Source organism: Pan paniscus, chromosome 9, assembly GCF_029289425.2.
Source record: "Pan paniscus chromosome 9, NHGRI_mPanPan1-v2.0_pri, whole genome shotgun sequence".
In the NCBI taxonomy this organism is placed as follows: domain Eukaryota; kingdom Metazoa; phylum Chordata; class Mammalia; order Primates; family Hominidae; genus Pan; species Pan paniscus.
Genome location: NC_073258.2, coordinates 118078361 through 118093920, shown reverse-complemented (window position 1 = coordinate 118093920; position 15560 = coordinate 118078361). Strand labels below are relative to the sequence as shown.

At 50.1% G+C, this 15560-nt stretch overlaps 1 protein-coding gene across 42 annotated transcripts in view; it reads right to left on the bottom strand.

Moving 5' to 3' along the window:
* The window catches only part of CEP164 (centrosomal protein 164), a 98243-nt gene that overhangs the window by 21498 nt on the left and 61185 nt on the right, over positions 1-15560 (bottom strand). For 20 of the 42 annotated variants that reach the window (XM_055094880.2, XM_055094879.2, XM_055094898.2 and 17 more), the window contains 6 exons: positions 11162-11259; positions 10008-10175; positions 8934-9080; positions 4325-4534; positions 822-953; positions 515-731 (listed from right to left, as the gene is read on the bottom strand). In XM_055094880.2, coding sequence (XP_054950855.2) covers positions 515-731; positions 822-953; positions 4325-4534; positions 8934-9080; positions 10008-10175; positions 11162-11259 — 972 coding nt within the window. The remainder of the gene's footprint in view (positions 1-514; positions 732-821; positions 954-4324; positions 4535-8933; positions 9081-10007; positions 10176-11161; positions 11260-15560) is intronic. The other 22 variants (XM_055094894.2, XM_055094897.2, XM_063608280.1 and 19 more) reach the window with 3 other exon arrangements.

Genomic DNA, 15560 nt, shown 5'->3' with positions numbered 1-15560 from the left:
GTAGAGGGAGTATGGACAAAGAGAAAATCCCTGCTATATTGCTAGCCTCTCATCCTAAGAAAGGAGAGAAAAGTGGGGAGTGAGGCCCTTGCAGCTGTCCCTCAGAGACAGTGAGGGACAGAGCACCCTTGTCTCAAAACCTCTGGTCTGGCTAAATCTCTTTCAGTCATGAACTTTCTCAAATCCACAGGACACTCCCCCTCAAGCCTCTGAGGGTTCTCTGCTTGACAACCTCCAGCCGCCACTGCCATCCAGCCTGACCCTGGAGGGGCCTTGTGATGCCTGCTGCATCCTCTGCCCTGTCATGAGCCGATTCGGTCCATATGGAGTAATGGGCCCAGGTGGTCACCTCGCTGTCTCCCATGCCTGTCTGTGTGTGAGACCTACTCTCCCACCTGGCTCCCCAGCCTGCATGCCCACCCGAGACTTGCCCTTCTTCTCCCTGTGCACTCAGTCCCTCCCCAGGCAGCCCAGACACAGGTCAGAGGGTGAGGTCCCCACTTGACTGGCTCACTTCTTTCCTCTCCCCTTCCAGCTGCTCCCTCAGCTGCTGCAGAGCCTTCTCCTTTGCAGCATTCAGGGCAGCCTGCTCGCTCTTCTCCGAAGCCTCTATCTCTTCCTTGAGCTGCTCCAGCATTTGCCTATTTTTCTGTTCCAAGCTGGCCCTCTCAGCCTTCTGTTGAGACTCCAACTCTTCTCTCAGTTTCTGCAGGGAAGCCTCTTGCTCAGCCCTGGGTGGACACAGTGGAATGGGAACGGGCCTGTGCACCCTGGGGTCGCCTCCGCAGGGCTGGGCAGCTCACAGGTAAGCACACACTTACCTGATTTGGTCCTCATCTGCTTGTGTGCTGGACTGGACCTGAGCTCGGAGCCAGGATAGCCTCTGGCTTTCCTCCTCTCTCATCCGGGCCTCCTCCTCCTCAATGGCTTTCTGCAGCCGCTCCCTCAAGGAACTGAGATGGAAAGGAAAGGCTAGGTTGTCAGAGAAACCACAAAGGTCTTTCTTCTATTCATAAGCTATGGCTCTCAGCCTCCGATAGCCCTGTTGCCTGCCTAAGGAACTTCCTAAATCTTTTTTTTTTTTTTTCTTTTTGGAGACAGGTTCTTGCTCTGTTGTCCAGGCTGGAATGCAGTGGTGTGATCATGGCTTACTGCAGCCTTAAACTCCTGGGCTTAAGCAATCCTCTCGCCTCAGCATCCCATGCAGTTGGGACCACAGGCATGCACCATCAAACCCAGCTAATTGTTGAGATGGAGTCTCGCTATGTTGCCCAGGCTGGTCTTGAACTCCTAGGCTCAAGTGATCCTTCAGCCTCAGCCTCCCAAAGCACTGAGATTACAGGTGTGAGCCACTGCGCCCAGTCAAAGTTTCCTAAATCTTAAAGATGAGTCTAACCTCAGCCTCTAGGTCCACTGCTGCCTCCCATAATACCTCCCAGGATTACGAAGATACCATGAACTCCCCTTTGCTTCAAGAAGCAAACTAATGGCCGGGCGTGGTGGCTCATGCCTGTAATCCCAGCACTTTGGGAGGCCGAGGTAGGTGGATCACTTGAGGTCAGGAGTTCGAGACCAGCCTGGCCATAATGGCGAAACCCCATCTCTGCTAAAAATACAAAAATTAGCCGGGCATGGTGGTGCACACCTGTAATCCCAGCTACTTGGGAGGCTGAGACAGGAGAATTGCTGGAACCTGGGAGGCAGAGGTTGCAGTGAGCTGAGATCACACCACAGCACTCCAACCTGGGCAACAGAGCAAGACTCTATCTCCAAAAAAAAAAAAAAAAAAAAAAGCAAACTACTGGCTTCTGGGTTTCGGTAGTACAGTACTTCTTCCAAAGGCTCCCCTCTGTCAACAGCTTCACCTCAGCATGGCACTCACTCAAGGACAGCTATAGCCACCCAACCAGATTCCACATTCTTTCACTCCGACAGACTCTGTTCTAGCCACATCAGCTGAGTCACCATCCCTCCATTCTACCACACTCTTCCTTCCTAGGTTCTCTGCCAAGAATTCCCTTTTCTATCTGGCAAACCCATATTCATTCCTCAACACCCAGCTCCCTCTCTGGGAAGTCTTTCCAACTCCCTACAAGCTCATCAATTCATCTTTCTGTTCCCATCACTTTACATGTGGACCTTTCTTATCCCATGCTACTCTGTACCATGCGTCACATGGCATCATAATTCATCTCCTGTATCTCTGTTTTCCTTGCAAGTCTGGGAGCTTCTCAAGAGAAAGAATCTTGTCTTAAAATCTGTTATATCCCAGGTACCACACATAGTAGCTGACATAAAGTAGGTGCTTAATAAATTAATTGAATTTGAACAAAATCATCCAGCCCCAAACTATAAGCAAGCCGTGATATCTACGAAAGGTTATCTTATTTACACACCAACAACAGTGGCCATTTCATCCTAAGCAGACATCGCCCTGCTTACACAAACCACATCCTTTTTGGGTAACTCCTCACACAGCCCCGCACGACCAGGGGATGTGTGCTGTGTGCTCAGGGAATTCAAACCTAGGAAAAACATGATTCGGAAGACAATTCCTTTGAAAAGCTTCTGTAGCAAATCCTAAAGCCAAAAAAAGACTTAGGATTCTTTCCTATTTCAAGATACTAACACCATTACTTTTTTCCATTAAGAGAGAAAATTTGGCCGGGCACAGTGGCTCACGCCTGTAATCCCAGCACTTTGGGAGGCCGAGGCAGGCGGATCATCAGGTCAGGAGATCGAGACCATCCTGGCTAACCCAGTGAAACCCCGTCTCTACTAAAAATACAAAAAAAAAAAAATTAGCCAGGCATGGTGGCAGGCGCCTGTAGTCCCAGCTACTTGGGAGGCTGAGGCAGGAGAATGGCATGAACCTGGGAGGTAGAGCTTGCACTGAGCCGAGTAAGCCACTGTACTCCAGCCTGGGCGACAGAGCAAGACTCTGTCTCAAAAAAAAAAAAAGAGAGAGAGAAAATTTGAATTAAGTAAAAATCCTTCCTTCTAGATTCCCCAGAAACCTTTTCTCTTTGTCCTATGGCTAAATTTTACACACAGCAACACAGTGTTAGAGCTGGCAGGGACTTTAGAAGTTTTAAGTCCAATCCTTTCATTTTACAGTGAAAGAAGCTAAGGGCCAGCCTGCCTGCCTTCTCATTCCAGAAATATTTGTTACAAGATCAGCTGTGGCTTCCAGAAATTTCTACCACATGGAAGTTCCCAGCAGAGGGAAGGAGAGCCCATTCCTCAGAAAGGCTTGGGCATAAACAGAAACAGGTTCTGGTGATGAACTAGTTTGAAGAAAGCCAGGCCTTGAAGGCAGTGTCCACAGAGAAATCACTTAGTCAAGAATGCCTGAATATGCATTGATTTCAACTGAAAAGTAATTGCTACCATTTGTTCAGCAACTGCTATGTTCCAGGCCATGAATCAAGACACTTTTGGCATGCCAGTCTTCCCCACAACCTAAGAGGGCCTCTGGAGTCAGGGGCCTTGGGAGAGAGATGGAAAGCACAGTCAGCCAAACTCAGGGTGGCCAGCAAGAGGGGAGAAGACTGGTGGGCTGGCAGGGACACAGCGCCAGGATTTCCTCCAAGGTGCTGCGCCTTAAGGTGAGTCACATCCTGCTTGGGTGGGCCCCTGCCCCAATTCTCAGTTGGCTGGAAGAGGAGGATGCTAGGGGGTTGGAGGATGCTAGGGGGTTGGAGGTGTCTGTTCTTTGGGATACTCCCTGGTGGAGGACCCACAAGGATGTGATATAAGGACAGACCCTATGTCAGTGCTTCCTGCGCTGGACTCATGAGAGATTGCTCCGACCTTCCCAGTACTTGTATGTTGGTTTTCTGTTTTATATTCTCTAAATTAAGCATAAATATTTTATATATACTTTGCTAGGTATCATCTAAAAATAATAATTTTCTACCACTCTTGGATGTTCTGTACAAGAGGACAAGACTTAGCCTTTAGTTAAATTGCCAAGTAAATGAAATATGTTAACACCTTTTTGTAGTACCTTTCCCATCCTGGGACTGTGACAGATGGCTCATTAACAGCTCAATATCCATTCTCCCTTTCTTCCTTACCAACAGAACCCTGCTTTTATTCTACTGGGTAAAGAGGTCAGCTAAAGGACTACATTTCCCAGTGTTCTCTGCAACTAGGTGTAACCAATGAGATATAAGCAGAAATTGTTGGGTCAAGTTTCCCAACTTTAGTTGGTCTTGGTAGAACCATGGGCATCCCAGTGGTCCCCAGGCTGAGAGGGTGTCCCTGGCTCCTCACATCCCTGAAAGGCCCCAGGAAGCATGCCTAAGGGGAAGGGCAGGACCTGAGAGATTGCTCTTTCTGCTGGTGAAGCCGGAGGATCTCCTCTTCCTCCTCTTGGCACAGCTTCTCCCGCAGTTGCTGCATCTTCTCTTGCTTTGATTCCAGCAGGTGCCTCTGGTCTTGCTCGAGTACTTGGGCCACTGCCTCTTCCATGGCCTTTAGTGCAGCCTCTGAGAGCTGCTCTGGGGGAGCCACAGGCTCTGTGGATCGCCTACCATGGGTGGGGAATGGCATATCATCACAGGGTTAATGTCCACCCACCTCTGCATCGAGGTTAGAATGGATATGGAACATCACAGATGGAATCCTAATGGAGGGCCCACAATCAGGAGTCAAACAGGTCACCCAAGGGCAGGCAAGAGATACAGTCAATGCTTGTTCCATAGGACAAGCCCCACTGTGGCTGTTTAAGGCCCCAAGAGCGTAGGGAGAAGGGTAGCCCATAGCAGGCTCTCAGCAGACTTACGAGGTTATGGCCCAAGATCAAAATCTGAAGCTGCAGCTCAAGAGCTGGCAGCAGCAGGGAGAGAGTGAAGCTCTGTCCCTAATGGATTCCTTCCTAGAATGGCTCACAGCCCCGTTACCACCTCCCCACTAGAGCTCTGCCTGCTACTTGAGGCTCATGCCAGCAATTTGTGAACAGTCCCCAGAGACTGCTTTCTGCCTCCCAAACTGAGTAGTGGCCAATGTATATGGGCCCATGAAAGAAGCAGCAGCAGGTATCCCAGCTCTGAGAACTACAACAGTCCAGGAAGGCCCAGGAATAGGAAGCTCCCCTATCACACCACGAAGGGGGCCAGGAGGAGATGCTCCCCTAAGCCAAAAAATGTAGCAAGCATGCACGAGTGCCATGTTCCCCGTCTACCCATGGGGGCACGTTTTCGTCTGCTTAGAGTTAATTAAATGTTTAGAAATGAATAAAAGGAATTCAGAGCTGACCTGGATACATAGGAGGGTGGTGAGATCAGGAATAATGGTATCCATTAAAAAGATGTGTATAAAGTAATAAGGACTGTTATTTTGCTTGTTTTCTGGTTCTTCAAGGAAATGCCCAAAGAGGAATCCTGAGAACATTCTGAGCAGGATAAAGCATGAGGAAACCATGAGCAGGATAAAGCATTTTGTCTCCCAGAGTGACTTTCCTAAAGGCCAGAATGTGTCTCCATGTCCAGGTCCCTCAATCTTACGGTGGAAAGTAGCCTCACCACACACCCTCCTCGCACAGCACTCAGGCTGTTGCAGGCCTGGCACGGTGGCTCAGTCAACCTACGCGGAAAGTGTGGGCATGACCCAAAACAAAGAGGGCTGGGCAAGAGTCAAACAGGGGAGCTGGTCCTCCCTGCTGTGGACTCAGAATCCCTTCTCCCTCCAGCTCGAGTCCCACTGCAGATGGAAAGCAGCGGGCAGGATCGGATTAGAACAGTAGAGGAAAACAAGGGCTTACGAATCCCATTGCAGCACCTTGAGACTATAGAGAGAGGAAGACAGGACAGGCTACTGTCATCTCTGAATTACCATAAAGACCTTTCGTTTCCCCTTTCCTAAAATCATAACTCGGACCAGAAATGATCTTCAGCCTATGCCTTCAATTCTCTTCTGCTCCCAACTCCATCTCCTCCTTCCTTCCAAAGCCTGGCTTCCTCTCAGTCCCCTGACACAGCCCAACTAATGCATATATAAGACATGTGGCTGCCACCTCCTCTGAGAATCCTGCCCTCAGAAAGAGCCTTCCCCCACAGCTCTCCACCTCATCAACCCTCCAACTCATTTCCAACCTTGGCTGAAAACATCTTTTTTCCCTGAGATGGTACCTTTTAATGTCTCTCTCTCCCGCAGGCTGCAAGCTATGTGGAGCCCTAGGGACAGACGCTGTGGAAAGATGGGGCATCAGACCGTGTGGGGGCATGTGCCCAGGCTATGAGCACCAGTGAACTTGCACAGACGCAACCTGGGCTGTCTGTCAGTGGACCTCTTCTCCCTCGCACTGTTTTAAAGGTCTAGTAGCCCAAACTGCTAGCTCAGTTCCAAGGCAGTAAACAATGCCTGAAAGGTCCATGACATGATTGGGAAGTTGAGGACTCCAGGGGAAGAAACAGCTCTGATTTCTAGGCCAACTCCTCAGGTATCAGAATCAGTGGGACCCAGTTTCCTACAGTGAGTGACAAAGGGGAGGCTCTGCAGGAGCATAATCATTTCAGGCTGGCCACCAAGTAGCTCAAAGATACGGGAGAGAAAGCAAGAAGGGAAAGCAGGGAGAGACAGGGAAGAAAGAGAGCGGAGGGTGGGGAAATGGCACCTAGGAACACTGTGAAATGGTTTTCATGGTACTACCACAAAAGTTATGTCTCCTCTCATACTCAACTTGGTGGTTTGGATTCTTTTACCCTCTTCTCTGGAAATCCTCATGAAAGATGCTGGCATGACACGGGGAGGACCTTCCTGTTTCCTAGTCCTGGCCTTGGCCAGAAAGCATTCGGTGAGTGGCACATGTTGCCTCCTGGACCTACCTGCTCCCTCTAGCTTGCCCTCTGCTCCCAACCCTTCAGATCCAGCTTGACTACACCTTTGGAAGCTGACAGACACAGAGCTACTCCCACAAAACCTAGACAACCCATCCATTCCTGATGCCGCTGTAAAGATTAATAACACGGAAGCGATGGGGCCTGAAGAGATTCAGGAAAGGAAGAGAAGGCATTTCCTAAGGGGATGGTATAAACTGAAACTGCATGGTCAGGTATTTCTGAGACCCTAGCAGGGGCAGCCTCGCTGGGATGGCGGGAGAAACACAAGACAAAGGAATGAATCAGCCAAGGCAACTGGGGAGGAGCTGGGGAAGCCAAGGCCCCAACTGAGCCCGACTGCCCAGGCTTCCCTCTAGAGGTCCTGGGAAGACACCCCTCTGACCTCTGCCCAATCTTCCTCTCTCGGAACTACACCCACCTCCTGTCCTCACAGAAAGCATCCTGAACTGGCTAACCACAGCCACCAAGGTGACAGGAAAGCCATATAATTCCTCCAGGTCACAGTTTTCACTGTAGGATGTATCACCCTCTGAAAGACATGACCACCCCTTCCATACACCACTCCTGCAATGTTATGGTGACAACATGAGATCCTGAGCTCACGTGCCCTGCCAGCTCTCAGTGACTAATGTGTGCATGAACTTGCTGTGAGTAATGTGTGCATGAACTTGCTGTGAGTAATGTGTGCATGAACTTGCTGTGAGTAATGTGTGCATGAACTTGCTGTGAGTAATGTGTGCATGAACTTGCTGTGAGTAATGTGTGCATGAACTTGCTGTGAGTAATGTGTGCATGAACTTGCTGTGAGTAATGTGTGCATAAACCTGTCTCTGCTCATGAGTCAGTCCCAAATCCTTTAGACCTGCTCAGTTCACAGAAGGGAAAATGTTAAGTCCTGATCCTTCTCTTTCTCTATGCAGAGAAAAGGAACAGTGGCTGCAGACTAAAGTCAGAAGTCTAGGGCTCTAGTGACTATAAACTAGTGTTTTTATTTGAGACAGAGTTTCGCTCTTGTTGCCCAGGCTGGAGTACAGTGGCACGATCTCGGCTCACTGCAACCTCCACCTCCCAGGTTCAAGCAATTCTCCTGCCTCTGTCTTCCAAGTAGCTGGGATTATAGGCACCTGCCACCACGCCCAGCTAATTTTTGTATTTTTAGTAGAGACGGGGTTTCGCCATGTTGGCCAGCTGGTCTCAAACTCCTGACCTCAGGTGATCCACCTGCCTCGGCCTCCCAGAGTGCTGGGATTACAGGTGTGAGCCACCGCGCCCGGCCTAGAATCTAGTTCTAATTCTGCCACTGACTAGCGATGTGACCTTAGATGAATCCCTTCACTTCTCTGAGCCTCAGTTTCCTCGTCTGAAAACTGAGTAGGAAGGGGAAGGGTAAGAATGGAAGGAGAAAAGCTAAATGATTTCTAAATTTTAGAAGTACTTGGTTCAACAACATAGGTGAATCAGAAAAACACACTGAGCTTTGAACACAAGCACAAAAGATCAATCCTGTATACTGTATAATTCCATGTATGTGAAGTAGAGAACTGGAAAAATGACCCTTTGGCCAGAACTTGGAGCTCACAGGCCAGAACAGTGAAGACCTGGGGTGAGTGGTTTGAGAGGGGCACGAGGAAACTTCCTCGAGAGATGGAGACATTCCCTGTTTGAGTGGCCATTATACAGTGTGCACAGATGCAAACTTTCACTGAACTGTACACTTTAGGCCTATGTACTGCAGTGTACATACATACCTCAACAACATTTTTGAAGAGAAAAACAGTGCTTGGTAGACAGGAAACATGATTTAGCAAGTTTAGCAAATGAGCCAGGAGGTACCCCCTCATCTGCCCTTGTACCTCAAGTCCTGACCAGGAGCCCCAGGGACCAAAGCTAACCCCAGGTAAGGATCAGTCATGCCTGCGTGGGGCTCTCAAGGCTGCACACAGAGCACCAAGGATATGCTTAATCTCCCTACACTCTAACCCTTGGCCAGAGCCTGAGCCCCACCTCCCACCACCCAAGAGTGAATAGGCACTGAAGCAGCCCACACGCAGTGGAGGACAGGGACAGACACACAAAACTGGCCCTTACACCTCTGGAGAGACTGGTGGGGTGGGGCTGACCGCCACCTTCTCCTCAGGATCCTCTGCCTCTTCCTGCCCAGGGCCCAGCTCCTCGGCCTGGGAATGCTGCTCCTTGCCCTTCTCACGGGCAGCAGGTGGGCTTGGGGCCTGCTCCCTTGATAGCAGTAAGGAAACAACTGTGTTAAAGCCAGTAAGAAAGCAAGAGGCTTAAGACGCACGCCATGTGGGGTCAAAGAGCTATGACAGAGACAAGAGAGACAGCCCAACAATTTCCCTACCTTGGGTCTTAAACCTCCCTCTCCCCGCCCTTCCTCTCCCTGAATTATTTGCATCAAAGACTAGAGACTCCTGCCTCACAATGGAAGCAAGATGGTTATGGTACCCCAGGAGCTCCGTACACAGCAGGTGTTCAGTGGATGCTGTTGATTGCACATCGATGCTGCTCAAGTTCCCTAGTGACTCATTCCAACCCAATGAATTCTAAGACCAGCATCTTTCTCTTGCTAGGGGGACAGACAACTAGCAAATGTCCACCACGCTCTTGACTAGGCTAGGAAAAAAAGGTCCTCTCAGCTGGACCCAGAGTTATCTGGGCTTCCCTCTCCCTGGGCCGAGCACATAACAGGGCTCCAGCTGGGGTTGCTGAATGACAAGAAGTAGGATGACTATTGGAAACAGGGGTGCTGGTAGGGAGGGGACTAGAGAAAGGGCTTCCCTGGCAGGAATGGAGCAGCCAGGGTGATACAGTCTCTGCTCCAGCCCCTTGCAGGGAGGCAGCTGTGACAAAAGAGACACCTCCTTATTCAAGAGTTTCTAAGTTCTTCTAATCAGACCACATACCCTGATTTCAGCTGTAGACTGAGGACTAGGAAGAGGCACATTTCCTCATATCCAGCTCCCATGGGACACTAAGCAGAGCCTCTGCTGCTGCTGCTGCTGAGGCTACAAACCCGCCCCAGCTCCCCAATCCCTCCCCAAGCCAACCCCACCCCCATCTCTCTCAGCACTAGCACACATACCCACTACACACAGAGCAGCCGCCAGCCCTCATCCTCATGAGGATGCTTCCCCTCATCCTTACCTCTGGAGGGACAGCTGCAGGCTGAGGCTGGCTGCAGAATCCTCCCCAAGCTCCTCTGCCTCCTTCCACTCGGGCTGCCCCTCGGGGCCCTGGGGGGGCTCTTCTTCAGTGGCCAGGCTGCAAGGGGGACTCTGGGCCCGCTCCTCGTGTGGAAGTGGAGGAGATAACCTGGTCAGGCCGGGCAGAGCAGCAGAGTCAGGCCCCTCCATTTGGAGAGCGGGAAGAGAACTGGGGAGTACAGTGTGTGGACCTAGGTCCTTGCCTCCTCCTGGGTTATGCTCCAGCCCCACCCCCACATCCATCCGTGGAGAGCCACAGCAGGGCAAGGCAGCCACACATGTGGGAAGGAGAGACTCCCTCCTGAGCCCTCCTTTTACCTAGACTGGAGTCAGGCTCCACAGGGGTCCCTATACTGCCTCTGCTTGGTTCAGGAGTAAGAGCAGGACACACTCACAAGTATACCCATCCCCAGAGCTCACCAGCACTGGGGCCAGGGAGGGGTGGAAGAACTAAGTGGGGAGAAAAAGAAAAGCCAGACTCAAGAGGTCAAACTAGAAAAATGCATGAAGCTGTCATGGATAGTTTTTGCAGGTCCAAAAGTGAAATGACCATTCTCCTTCCCCTTCTAGGGTGGCAGCCCTTGTCATGGGGCTCAGGCCTGAGAAGCTGAGAGCCCCTGTCACATCACACACAGTTGCACTCTCACAGATAGCTACAGCCATTTCTGATGTGGCAGGGCCCTGGCTCAGAACTCTTGAGTTGCAGTACCAACCCTCCAATGCGACTCCTCCAGACCTCCACAAGGTTTCTTCAGCCCTGGCCCATAACCAGGCGCACACACAGCTTAATCAGCCCTGGCCCCACAATGGTGCCCAGAGTCCTGCCAATTGTACCCAGTGGCACTTCACATTCCCATCTTGGTGAAGAAACAAAGGGTCTGCTCATGCATGCAAACATATACACACATTGCCAGTACACACACATGCACACACATATACACACGCATGTGCACACACAGACCCTGCAAAGCCATCCAGCCAGTTCATCACCTGCTGCCAAGCAAGTGTACACTGAGCCAGGCCAGCCACCAAAGCCAAGAATTCTGCCCAAGTCCACACCACCCTGAAGGCACAGCGCTGGGGATAGCCTCCCACCTATGGTACCTCTCCAGGCCTTTGGACTGCTTGCTCTGCAGCTCATCTTGGCTGGACTGGCTGTCATCCTTGTCTTCTATTCCCAGTGGTTGCTGGGCCTGTAGGAGAGAAGCAATAAAAAGTTTGTGTTGGAGGGACTGCATTTGGGTCCCTCCATCCTCCTGCTGGCTCTCAAGCTTAGACAAAAGCACTGAGAAGTTGCTCTCCAGAAGATGGGACCATACGGGACGTAGAACAGAAGGTTGATCTACTGCACAGTGAAGCTTCCCCAAGCTTTGGCTAGGCTCACAGCTGCTCCCTGGGTCAGCCTTGAGGCCTGGGGAAGATGTGGCAGAAGACCACAGCCACTACACAGAGAGTCAGGAGCCAGAGGCTGAAGGAGAACACACAAGAAAAAGAAAATCCTGCCTCCTGCTGCTGGAAGCCTGCACTGTGAGCTGTGCAGAGAAAGCAGAGAAATCCATGAGTACCCCAAATCCACAGAGGCCCAGATTAGCAGTGCCAGTGAATGACAAGCGTGCTGAAATTACGAGGGCAGAATCGGGGGCCACAGGCAAGCACATGAGAAAGGATAAGTCCTGGAGAGATGGAGTCCTGGTAGAATGAGAGAGACAGCTGTGCCCAAGACAAAAAGGGCACCACCTGGCACCTGGAGGAAGGAAGACAAAGTGCTCCTTCGCTACATTCAGGGTCCCCGCAAGCACCCTGGCCCCATCAGCAGACAATGATGCCCCCTTCCCAGTCAGCAATTACATCATCCATCAAAAACAAAACAAAACAGAACAAAAATCTCATTTTAAAGCTTGGGTGACTAGTGACATTTAGCAAGTTGGTTTAAAAAAAAAAAAAAAAAAAAGGAAGAACTATTCTTTGAGGCAAGGTCTCACTTTGTCACCCAGCCTGGAGGGGAGAAATATTCATGATCATTTCAAATATTTTCCACAGAGGTACAGTAGTGTAGTCAGCCTGGGGTCAACCCTTTGTTCTAGCTCTTCCTGCCTGGGAAGTCTGTCTCCTCCACTGTATAAAATGGGATAGCAAACTGCAACTCACAGGGCTTCTGGTGAGGATTAAATCAGCTCATATACGTAAGGCCCAGCTCGTGACCCAAAGAAGGCACGCCATCAATGTTAGCTCCTCTTCCCACATTCCTCTCCCTCTCCCCCAGCCTAAGGTAAAAAACAAAAAGAAAAGACTCTGCCAGTGCCAGTCCCCATCCTAGGACCTGCACTCCTTCTGTCACACCGACAGGAGCCCCGTCTGTTCTGGGACACAGGGTCAACAGGAGAGGTGGGGCGGGAGACAGCTCACTCCATCTTTCCCAGTAGGGTCCCCAGCCCTGTGCCCACAGCCCCCATACCTCTCCACTGGCAGCCTAAGCCCCAGCAGCTGTGGCTAACCCTGCCATCTGGATGGGTGAGGAAGGGCAGGGCTTGAACTAAAACCCAGCTCCCCCAAATTACATTAAAAATAGAAATGCTGCCTGTGAGTACCTCCCGGTGCCTGTAGCAGAAGGGCTCCCTGCCAGGGCTGCCACTCCTCATCACATCAGCATGGGCAGAGCCTGCAGACAATGGCAGGGCACGCAGCCTTTCCTGCCCCACCTCTTTCCCCTTTGAGGGTGCAACTCACAACTTGTCTTCCCCTACAGACCACACCATGCTCATCAAATATCTCCCTCTCTCACCTGTCGAGGTGACAGGCCCACTCCATTTAACAAACTAAAATATAAGATGAGTAATAAAGTGGGGGTGATAGTAATAAAAATAGGGGGACTGAGCCCTGAGTCAGAAAGGACTCCGGGGCTATCAGCCATACACCATAAGAAAAAAGGCAGCAGACAGGAGGGCTGTCTGCAGACCATGGCTTTCTGGCCTCTGCCTTCTTGTTTCACCTATATTTCTGTGAGAAACTGAACTATCCCCCACTGACAGAGAAAAGGGGATCCTCGGGGAAATACCCAGATGGACGGTCCTCTTGATAGAGAGGGTCCTCTTCCTTAACTTTTTTGCTCCAGAAAAGGAAGCAAAGGATCCAGATGAGGAAAGCAGCCAAGGTCAGCATTCTTCAGAAAGGGGAGACAATCGCACATCCTAAGCCTCTGGCCTAAAATACCATCTCCCTCTCCTTAACTTGGCTCTAGGGTCTTGTTTTCATTTAAGATGCAGTCCTCAGTTAAATAAACCATGGTGTATTCATACAGCAGAAGACTGTGCAGCCAACAAAAAGAATATGGTAGATCTAAATGAAATAACTCAGAAATAAGTCAAGTGCCTATTCTCAAATTTAAAGAGCACATCACCATGCAGTTTAGGTAGCACAATCCCAATTTTTATGGGAAGAAAAAAGATAAGAGAAAATAGATATATGCTTATATGTACACAGAAAATTTTCTGGAAAGGTACATGAAAAATGTGAATGGAAACTATCCATAGTCCCTGCCTGTGTAAGGCTACAGGAAGCCGAGAACTTGGATCTTCTGTATTATTTGAAACAATTTTATAATCACTTTTCTAATTCATTATGAAATGTATTATGTTTGCCGAGCACGGTGGCTCATGCCTGTAATCCCAGCACTTTGGGGGGCCAAGGCGGGCAGATCACCTGAGGTCAAGAGTTCGAGACCAGCCTGGCCAACATGGGGAAACCTCATCTCTACTAAAAATACAAAAAAAAAAAATTAGCCGGGCATGGTGGTGGATGCCTGTAGTCCCAGCTACTTGGGGAGGCTGAGACAGGAGAATCGCTTGAACCCAGGAGGCGGAGGTTGCAGTGAGCCAAGATCATGACACTGCACTCCAGCCTAGGTGACAGAGGGAAACTCCATCTCAAAAAAAGAAAGAAAAGAAAAGAAAGAAAGAAAGAAATGTATTATGTCTAATTCATTATAATCGTTTTTTGTGGTGATGGTTCTGAAGGTATATAATACGGTAAAACTTATCAAATAAATGTGCAGTTTATTGTATGTCAATTTTATCTCAATAAAGCTGCATTGCAAATATTTTAAATGAACAAAAACTAGTATAGCTCAGTTATAAGCCCTCTGCCCTGGTCCTGCCCTTGAGAGAGACATGGAAAATACGGCAAAATGGGCAAGAGTGCACAGGAAGGATAGAAGATGGCATCTATAGTTCTGTCCCATGAAGGGACTGCTGCTCTCTCCTCCAGCTCCACCTCCCCATCTCGACCCCTCCACCCCCAGAGATGGCAGACAGCTGGAAGCTGAGCCTGCAAAGGCTTGGCTACTTGGTCAGCCACACTGAGCACGGTTACCCACATCACAACAGGCAGGTCACAAGGTATAGCTTAGGGGAGGGGTCCCCAACCCCCAGGCCACAGAGCAGGGGGTGAACAGTGGGCAGGCAAGCAAACATTATCACCTGAGCTCCACCTCCTGTCAGATCAGCAGTGGCACTGGGTTCTGACAGGAGCATGAACCCTATCGTGATCTGTGCGTGCAAGGGATCTAGACTGCGCACTCCTCATGAGAATCTAATGCCCCCACCCCCGGCCCCATCTGTGGAAAAACTGTCTTCCAAGAAACTGGTCCCTGATGCCAAAAAGGTTGGGGACCGCTGGCTTAGGGCTTCCTCTGCCAGGGATGGCCACCTCAGGAGGCTGCACTTCGTGAGAACCAAAACCAAGTCAGGTCCTGCTACTGCGTTACAGCAAGTGGCATAGCCCAAAAAGAGGCTGCTGGCCACATCAGGTCTTAGGTAGACCCAGAAATCTGTCTTTTTTTCAAGCTCCCAAGTAATTCTGATACTGGCCAGGTGTTGGATCCCAAACAATGGAATCCACCTCCACTGCACTGACTCAGTAACTTTCCCACTCACCTACTGCCAAAGGAGCCTCACAATTCGCCTGCTCCAAACCTTTCCTGACTAATCCCACCTTCCTTTGACTGTGCCTTCACATCTCTTTAGCACTGCAAACAGGATGACCAAGATCCAACAAGGACCTGGTAGCTGGACAGTGGCCCAGAAAGGTTTTATCAGCCAGAGCTGAGAGGAACATGTTGGGCTCAAATGCAACTGGCCTGCCTCTAGCACACATTTCACTAAAGGCTCCAAGGCTGCCTCTAGCACACATTTCACTAAAGGCTCCAAGGCTGGGTTCGTATTAAACATCTTGTTTGTTTCACCCAACAAATTTCCATTTTGCCCAAACCAAATGTTCCCTTACACTTGCAGAGATCATGTGCCAGAACTGCTCTTCTAACCAATCCACAAAGAAAAAGAAAAGTCTTCTTGGCTTGAAGCTCCTTAAGGACAGGATCTCTGTTTGAGTCATCTTTGTACCACACATGGGTCAATCATCACCCATGCCCACACAGAGCTAACATCTGGCAGGGGAGACAGACAAACAACCATCAAACAAAACAAGAGTGACTAAACGG